General features: G+C 36.7%; 1 protein-coding gene across 1 annotated transcript in view; it reads left to right on the top strand.

Moving 5' to 3' along the window:
• LOC107717996 (adhesion G protein-coupled receptor L3-like) overlaps nt 1-9822 on the top strand; it is a 76514-nt gene that overhangs the window by 29899 nt on the left and 36793 nt on the right. The window contains exons 4-5 of the mRNA XM_016524909.1: nt 4292-4345; nt 7990-8140. Of these exons, the coding sequence (XP_016380395.1) occupies nt 4292-4345; nt 7990-8140 (205 nt within the window). The remainder of the gene's footprint in view (nt 1-4291; nt 4346-7989; nt 8141-9822) is intronic.

The following is a 9822-nucleotide window of genomic DNA, read 5'->3' as shown; positions in this document are numbered from 1 at the left end:
TTTAAAAAATCTGTATTTAATATATATATATTTCACTTACCTCCCAATGTTGTCCAACAAAACAATACATATTAAATGCTATGAAAACAAATAAAGTGAATGTAACCATGTAAGCCTTTATATTATGTGCAAAAACGGGTTAAAATCACATTTCATTCTAACATTGTAACATTGCAATCTAAAAACAAAAATAAGGCTTTTAAAGCGGAAGTTAAATTCACTAAACTGAAAATGAAAATAGATGAGAGCAAAAGCACAGAGTTGTGTTAGGCTATTTTGATTACCCCATTACTGTCACTTTACACTCAGTGCAACGCATGCGCGCGGCGGCGCTCGTTCACTGAAGTTTAGCGGAGAAGTTTAGCGGAGAATCCCAAAGCAGAAGGCTGATGCACTTCTGACAGAAAAATGGAAATATTTCCATGGCTTTCTAACATTTACAGATGGAGAATATACCTGTGAAATGTAAGTTATGCATTCAGGAAGACAGCACATCTCAAACACATTAAACAGCGTGAGTGGCCTAGTGTCTCTGTCAGCGGCACACACAGCCTTTCTGTCAGAGCATATGAAGGGCCGAGCCGCTTAAACTAATATGCCAAACGAAACTATAAACTATGTCTTACCAGTTTTTAAAGGCCTTAATATGAAGCTTGTCACATGTTTAGAACAAATTGGATTATGCACTTTCTCCGCAGCAGCTCAGTCTGTGTCCTCCGCTATATTTTCAGATGCGCTCATATCAAACTACTGTATATCGATATAAACGGTATTGCCTCATATCAAATCGCTTATAAAGAAAATATCAGTATATCGTACAAACTCGATATACCGCCCAGCCCTAATTAACAATAACAATACTGCATGTTAAAATAAATAAATAAATAATATTTGTTTAAATAAATGTATTATAAATATTAGTTTTAATAATAATAATAATAATAATAATAATACATTTAGCAGTTTACAATTTTTTTGAATGCCATAATGGGTTCTATGTGAACAACTTGTCACTTGTTTTGTACTCTCAGCTCTCATCAGGTGTAGTTTGTGTTGCCTGTTGTAGCAGGTGGGCTGCACTGATTGTGGACTTGGAAAAACATAAAGGTGGTACATCAAGCTTGAATTGTTCTGATTGTAGAAAAATTCCTTTAAGCATGATCATTTATTTATTTATTTATTACTAAACAAATTAATAAATTAAATATTAAATAAACAATAATATTCATTTAATTAATTAACATTATTTTAAGAATTATAATTTTAAATGTCAGAGTAATATATCAAAAATAACAGACCAAATTTGAGTGCATGGATAAGTGCAGTCTTAAGTGCTTAATTTCCTCCTCTCTCTTCTTCATCTCCACCCCTGAGTATAGATGGAGCTCCCCTGCCTTTTCTCTACCTTTGCTTCTACCTTTTCAGTGTCTACAAAAGAGGTGTAAGGAGATGGCCCTGAGACCGAGCCCTGTATTGACACAGCAGAGACTCGCCGGTGACCCTCTCCGCATTGTAAAATAAATCATCGCCGCATTCTTGCTTAACAGGCTTTTTTAGTACGTCGGAATCTATTTTCCAACCCCCGGCTCTCCTTGACCCAGAGGTCTTCACAATTTGTGAGCAGCTCGTGTCTGCTTTACACTTTTTTTCAAAAGGGGGTTTTGTTAAATATCGAATGTAATAATCGTTGTTTTTCTTTTTTTCGCAAATCCACCTTGTTCCTTTTGTGTCGTCAAATGTGACAGGAAACAACAGCTGATTAAGTTTCACCGTCTGACACCACAAATTCTCGTTTAATAGAATAATTGAGGAGAATGATCAAAGTGTTAGTATACAGAGACAAAAAAAAAAGTCACCGAATATTTCAATTCTACCGGGACTATAAAATCTGTTTCGCTCATCTGTACAGTTGATGATCTCAAAGGAAACGTGCGAGTGAGAATATGTAAAACCAGCCATTTGAGAGAGAGAGAGATCAGATTCACATAGCATGCCATTTATTCCCAATGTGCACCAGCCATTAGTTAAGACATGGGAATATTTTGCAGTCAAATACTTTAGATACCATATAAATCTGTTTGTTAGCTTTATCTGATGCGAAATTATGTATAGTTACTTGTTGAACATGAGAATACTTGTAATAGTGAAATATTAATAATGCCTATATTGTGATCTCTTGCTTAGAGTAGCAGATAATTGCAATTCACTTGATGATAATTTCCCTTTTTAATTTTTTCTTTTATATACAGTAGATCATTTCACCCCAAGAACATATTAAAACTGAGCATAAAAAAATCGTTATATAATTTAGTCTGTTTTTACTTAATAATGGTCATCCTTGTTTTTATGACCTTTTTTTTCCTTTGGCAAATGTGTCCATTTGCATTGCTTTCATATGGAAATAGTATCTAATGTATTTTTATATTGAACATTAGGGCTACATCACTTTAAAACCTTGAGAGGAAAACAGCTAAACTGCTTTTAAGAACAGCAACTTTAAACCAGTTCCTTTCGATGCTGGAAATGCTCTTTTTCTAGTAGCTTTCTGTGATTTTTACCTGGAATAAATTGATTTGATTTTCCAGTTCCATTCATTAAAGGTACAGTGCACTCAAAGTGTGGGAGAGGTAGAAAAGAGTGTCTGTTTGCAAATCGGACGCATTACTGTTGACTCCGAGCTGTCAGAGCTTTTCTATTCTCTTCATTAACTCTGTCGTCACGCTGATGGTGTTTGTTCAGAACATACTAGTGTGCTGTGTGTGTGTATATATATATATATATATATATACATTTGTGTGTGTATAGCATTTTTATGTCAATACATTTTAATAAAATTAATTTGTAATGTTTCTTTTAGAATGTTTCTCTATAAACATAAAAAATATATAATATATTATATTAAATAATAAATTATTTTTTAATATTATAATTAATGTATATATAAATATGTAATTTTTAAATAATATTCGAATGTAATGTACAAATAATTTTGTTACTGTTACTTTAATTTATTGTCAACAACACATTATAACAAGACCAATATACTAAAAGCACTTAACACAACTCTCAAAAAAACAATACAATACAATAGACTCAACATTTCACTTAGCATGCACAGAAGTCATAAGAGCTAATGCATATTCACCAGTGAAGGGTTGGAGCTTGTGCCATGCTCGTGCTGGGAAATGCAGGCGGGTTTTTTTGTGTTCACTCACAGCCAGGCTGGAGAATAATAACTAGCAGGCCAGGAAACAACTGGATTGGATTGTATGATGTGGGGAATACTGACATACAGAAAATATAGATATAAACACACACACACACACACAAAATTATTTATAGTTGCAAAAAAAAAGTGTAATATAGTGTAATGTATATTTTACATGTAACATTTTATATAATTTTTGTTAAAATGTAAATATGAATATATAATATTTGAATAATGTAATAGTTATATTTATAATGTAGAAAGTTTAGGTATATTGTTATTACTGTAAAAAATGCAAAGTGTATGAATAATGTTTATATAACTTTATTCATAAATTTAGCATATTGCATGTTAATGTAATAAATTAGCAATGTTTCTTTTAGAAAACTTCTTCTCAGAATTTAAATATATTCAAATTTAATGTACGACATTCCTACATGTACATAGTTTAATGTAATATATATATATATATTTATTGAATTTTTTTAAATAACAAATTAATATAATTTTCAGCAGTGAATTTTTCTTTTATATATTTTTTGTCATAAAAAAATGACATTTCAGGCTTAGCAAATTGGCATTGCTGTGACATAATAAACTTACTGCTAGAAATAAAGGCTTTAAATTTGATGCATATTTACGAGTTGTCGGCTCACGCCACTAAAATAAAACAGCATGAGTTTATAGTACTGTGTATGTCATTCAACATGTATCACCCAACATCCCCGTTTTCTCACACAGTCTAAATGTAATTTGTTCTGCAAGGGTGGTCGTTTCCTTTATTGCTTTATTCCCGCAGCCCCCTGTATGATGTGACGGATGAGAGGTTAAGACGCTCTCCTTACTTTGCCGACTCTACGTGTCACTTGCAGGACCCATTACGTGTGAAAAACTGGAACATTTTGCTTACCGGCACTCATTGACTTTTATGCAATGCCGGCTGTTTGCTTTCTTTATTCCCAGTCCGGATTGAATTTCACCTTCCTGGGGCTAAGACTCATGCGAGCACAAAGTGTTTTGTATGAAGTGTTTAGTACTGAGTCATGACATTTTAACCATGTACCCCCGCCTTGTTATCCACAGGTTCGAAACACAGTCAACAGAATCAAAGAAAGAAGAAAAGCCTTAAATTTCTCCGTAAGTTCTTGAATGTTTGCATGTTTTCTCAACTACTGGAGGCCTCTACTCTTTATATCGTGCAAATTTCATAACGCAGTGCATGTTTTGCCCCTGGTCCCATTTCACACACCCACTCAGGCCACCTCAATCCAGCCAATGTCAAGCAGCAGCCCTGGGTTACATGTTTCTAATCCTGTGGAAGCTCGTCCCTTCACATTAAACTGTCAGGCCAGTATTTATACGCGAGGCTGCTGTTGACGGAGATCACTTAGCTTCACCAAAGCGGTTTAAAAGTAGTTAATAGACACCCCCCCTTCAGCAAAGCACCTCACCTCCAGCGGTTCCTCTATGAATGGCCACATTAACTCTCCTCCGGGCTTGTCACGGTTTATGGCCTACGGCAGTTTGTCCCGCTCGGCCCTTGCCGTGCCACCAGGTCATTGAGAATGGAATGAGACAATTTCTAAAGGTGGATTGATTTTAGAATATGGCCCCCTCCCTCTTCCCTTTGACCCCCCTGACAGGCCCGACACTGTTAAGACTGAGACTTGTAAAAAACGACTGCGGCCCCAAACGCGAGTGCCAGGTAGCAGCTGATAAATCGTGGCGGGTCGTATTAGCAGTGGGACCCTTGAGCGCTCTCTGGGCAATTTTCCAATTTTCGAAGTCCACTCGATGAGATTCGCTGGCCGCGTGAGGTGGATGGTTTTTTAGCTAATGCCATTTTGCGTCATAAATCTAGAGGTGATATACTGTATCTCGCTGAATAGCTTCGGTGCTGGACGGGGTCCAGAATGGGATAGGAAAATGTACTCTTCTTTATTGGATGAGAGCAGTGGTCAGGGAATGTACTGACTTCCAATATAGTATTGATAACGTACAGGACGTGCTGTAGATAGATGGGTTTTTACCTGAGGGGAACCCTTACGATTTTCTAACTCATCGTAGAGTAAACTGATGTTTATTTTTGTAACTGTCTACCCATCCCAGACCACCATAGCAACCACTTAGAATGCTCTAGCAGCCGCCCATAGAGCACCTTACACTGGCCTAGCAACCACCTAGCAACAGCCTAGTAACCACTCTGAACACTCTAGCAACACTGTGACCAGGCATCCACCTACTGTATGTTGTTCTCTGTTTGCCATTCTGTCTGTCTGTTGTTCTGTCTGTCTGCTTGCTTGTGTGTTGTCCTGTCTATTTGCCATTCTGTCTGTCTGCATGTCTGTCTTGTTCTGTCAGTTTGTCATTTTTTCTGTTTGTCAGTTTGCTTGTCTGTTGTTCTGTCTGTCTGCTTGTCTGTTGGTCTGTATGTTGTTTTGTCTGTCTGTCTGCTTGTCCGTTGTTTTGTCTGTCTGTCTGCTTGTCTGCTGTTCTGTCTGTTTGCCATTCTGTCTGCTTGCTTGTCTGTTTTGTCTGTCTGTCTGCTTGTCTGTCTGCTTATCTGTTGGTCTGTCTGTTTGCCGTTCTGTCTGTCTGCTTGTCTGTTGTTTTGTCCCTCTGTCTGTTTGTCTGTTGGTCTGTCTGTTGTTTTGTCTGTATGCTTTTCTGTTGTTTTGTATGTCTGTCTGCTTGTCTGCTGTTCTGTCTGTTTTCCGTTCTGTCTGTCTGCTGTTCTGTCTGTTTTCCATTCGGTCTGTCTGCTTGTCTGTCTGTCTGCTTGTCTGGTGGTCTGTCTGTTTACCGTTCTGTCTGTCTGCTTGTCTGTTGTTTTGACTGTCTGTCTGCTTGTCTGTTGTTTTGTCTGTCTGTCTGCTTGTCTGTTGGTCTGTCTGTTTGCCGTTCTGTCTGTCTGCTTGTCTGTTGTTTTGACTGTCTGTCTGCTTGTCTGCTGTTCTGTCTGTTTGCCATTCTGTCTGCTTGCTTGTCTGTTTTGTCTGTCTGTCTGCTTGTCTGTCTGCTTATCTGTTGGTCTGTCTGTTTGCCGTTCTGTCTGTCTGCTTGTCTGTTGTTTTGTCCCTCTGTCTGCTTGTCTGTTGGTCTGTCTGTTGTTTTGTCTGTATGCTTTTCTGTTGTTTTGTATGACTGTCTGCTTGTCTGCTGTTCTGTCTGTTTTCCGTTCTGTCTGTTTTCCATTCGGTCTGTCTGCTTGTCTGTCTGTCTGCTTGTCTGGTGGTCTGTCTGTTTACCGTTCTGTCTGTCTGGTTGTCTGTTGTTTTGACTGTCTGTCTGCTTGTCTGTTGTTTTGTCTGTGTCTGCTTGTCTGTTGGTCTGTCTGTTTGCCGTTCTGTCTGTCTGCTTGTCTGTTGTTTTGACTGTCTGTCTGCTTGTCTGTTGTTTTTTCTGTCTGTCTGCTTGTCTGTTGTTTTGTCTGTCTGTCTGTATGTCTGCTGTTTTGTCTGTTTGCCGTTCTGTCTGTCTGCTTGTCTGTTGTTTTGACTGTCTGTCTGCCTGCTTGTCTGTCTGTCTACTTGTCTACTTGTCTTTACCATTCTGTCTGCCTATCTTAATTAATCTATCTCAGTTAATCTGTCTATCGTTCTGTCTGTCTGTCTTTCTGCCTATGTATCTATCAATGAGTCTGTCTCAACAAATTTCGTCTTTTTTTCTCTCTCAATTCATATTTTTTAAGCTAGTGGTAAGGATAGTACACTTTAGTTTTAAATCAGGCTTGTAATTATGATCTGTATCTATTTTCTCTAGACTGTTATTCAGTGAATTTAAATGATGATGCATTGAGTCAAGTAATTATACAGATGATTTCTCAAGGATTTTGTACTACTCCAGTCTCCATGAATGTAGTTACTGTAAATGGCAGATAATGAATATACAGCATGATATTAAAGTCCCATTTGCTGAATATATGTAGCGGCTTATTAAACATCTCTCTCCTTCTCTCTATAGTTTCCGTTCTTGCCGTTCTTGTTTATTCATGAGCCAGACCAGTGCTGCCAGGGCGCTTCATACCAACTGTCGCCTGACCCGTGTGACCTCACACTTGTACATACTGTGGCAGATTGCTTGAGAAAAATAAAGCTGTCAGTTGCACCGGCCAAATGAAAAATGAACGTGCTGCGATACTAGCAGTGTCTAGATCACTGACAGCCCTGAAATATAGATATAAATTGGAAGCAGATTAATTTTTTTGATCCTAATTCAAGTTTTGACAAGATATAAGACTGAAAAGAGAGAGATGTATACTACATATATGTGAATTTCCTGTTGTAAAATGTGCACTCTTATGATTTTAAATGTTGATATAGTGCTAGGTTATGCATTTACTTCTTTCTGAAAAGAAATAAACGTCTTCAGACGCCATCTTAACCAGGGCTGCATGTCAAAGCCCATTATATGTCATTCTGTGATACGAGGGGTAAAGTTGTGGGTTTTTATGTCAGATCTAGTTTACATTCCTGTGAGACTTCTGTGGATTTTTATTTTGTGGTACCTCCATACATGACTGTGTACTTTTTGGTCATTTATCATGTAATGCATAACTACCTGGGTCTCAAATATGACGTTTTTATATTTAACATTAGTTTTTGTTGTTTTTCCTCCATATTTCTTCATATCCATACCAAATCTAATGCACAAAAATATCTATTTGACAGTATATATGATATAGTAAATAGAAAAATGCAAAACAGAAATATTTTCATTAATGATCTCAGACTGTACCCCACACTATATTGATAGTAGAATGCATTGTCCTTTTTTGTCAGAACTGTGCCAGTTCCAGGCCCTCCAGTTCAGTGGGCAGTTCTCGGCCGGGCAGCTCTCCAGTACCAGGTGTTTTGGATGGGCAAACAGTCACCTACTCCAGCAGCTCATCGACCCACAGCGACAACATCTCCCAGAGTTACAACAAAACAAGTGAGTCGTTGGCTTATTTATTGATCAACCCCAAAAAAAACGAAGCATCCTTGTAAAGGTTGATTGGCCAGCTCAGATGATGTACTTGTATATTTGGGTTTGTGCATATACGTGTGTGTATTTTCAAATGCCAATGTGTTTATATAAAGCAGAGCTTTAAAAATCTGTGCTAAATTATGCCGAGAGCAAAAGTAGTGATTGGCAAAGAGGGTGAACTCTAAGATGACAGGCCTGTTCTGGGGTTGTAACGTTCTCCAGACACAGAAAAACGACGGGATCCAATCGCCTTCTCTGACCCCAGCATTTCAAGACTTAATCGTAGTAATCTCAAAGGGAGTTCACACAAGTGAGAGATTTCGCGAAGAGAGAAGGGAGCGAATGAAGGAAGTTATTTTGTGAAAAATATGTAAAATCATATTATTATTACACAGCTGGCCAACCTATAATGTATAGGCACTCTGTATTTAATTTAATAATTAAAATAAAAGTATTTAAATTAAATTAAATTAATAAAGTATTAAATGTAATACATATCGACTTTATTATATTGATACTCCATATTTAATTAAATAATAAATAAAATAAAAGTATTTAAAATTAAATTAGTATGTTTGTTCATTTTAGGTTTATTTATACTCTGTATTTACAATATTGATACTCAAAATAAATTAAATTAATACTTTCATTAATTTAATGAAATGAATACTCCATATTTACTTTACTGTATTGATACTCCATATTTAGTTAACTAATTAAAATAGTTATTGAAATTAATACTTCATTTATACTCCCAATTTACTTTAGTATATTGGTACTCCATATTTATATTGGTATTATATATTATAAACATTATTATTTTTATTATTTTCTAAAGTAAATTTACATTCCATATTTACTTTGATACTCCATATTTTCTCCATTGATTAAATAATTAAAATTAATTTTAAATCATATTAAAATAAAAGGTGTACTTAAAAATTATTAATTTAATTTTGACACTCTATCATGTGTCCTTTTTTCGTAGCTTAGCTTTTCTCGGTCAAAAACCGTATGAAACATGACATGGCCAATCAAAGAGCAGAATCAGACACATGCACTAATTCATTTTGATTGGCAGCTGGTATTATCCAGCCCATTACTCAAGGTGAATTTGAAAGGAATGAAATGGCAGTTTTAGTGGGCGTCGCACGCGCAGACCATATGCATATGCAGAAGGGGCCGTCCCGTGCATATAAGTGATGCAACTAATCATCTTGACGAGACTCGCCTGGACTCTCGCCGTAATCGGTTGCGATGCGGGCCATGATTGAATATTTGTTTTTAATGTGGAGCAATTTTTTAAACCAGTCAGCCAGCCACACGACTAAGTGCTATGAAGAAACGTATGTATAATGTAACCAAAAGGAAGAGAGCCTCTCATACGCATATGAGCCCAACTGTTAAAGGCCTTGTGTCGTAACAAATAGGGTCGAGCCCACAATAAATGCTGCTGTATGTCCTGATTGTATATAACTGATTGTTGTGTCTCTTCAATTCAAGGTCAAGTAATTCTCGAGTGTGAGAAAAAGCGTTTACGTTCACTTTTGATCAATTCGTGTCTTTTCATCCTTTGAGGCAATGGTTTCAATCCGCCAATTACGAAAACAAGAACATGCTATAAGCAAAAGAAAAGCAGGAAAGGA

The sequence above is a fragment of the Sinocyclocheilus rhinocerous genome, unplaced genomic scaffold (assembly GCF_001515625.1).
Source record: "Sinocyclocheilus rhinocerous isolate Xijiao unplaced genomic scaffold, SAMN03320098_v1.1 scaffold2468, whole genome shotgun sequence".
Classification (NCBI taxonomy): Eukaryota; Metazoa; Chordata; class Actinopteri; order Cypriniformes; family Cyprinidae; genus Sinocyclocheilus; species Sinocyclocheilus rhinocerous.
Note: the sequence above shows the minus strand (reverse complement) of the source record. Positions and strands in the feature narration are given on the sequence as shown.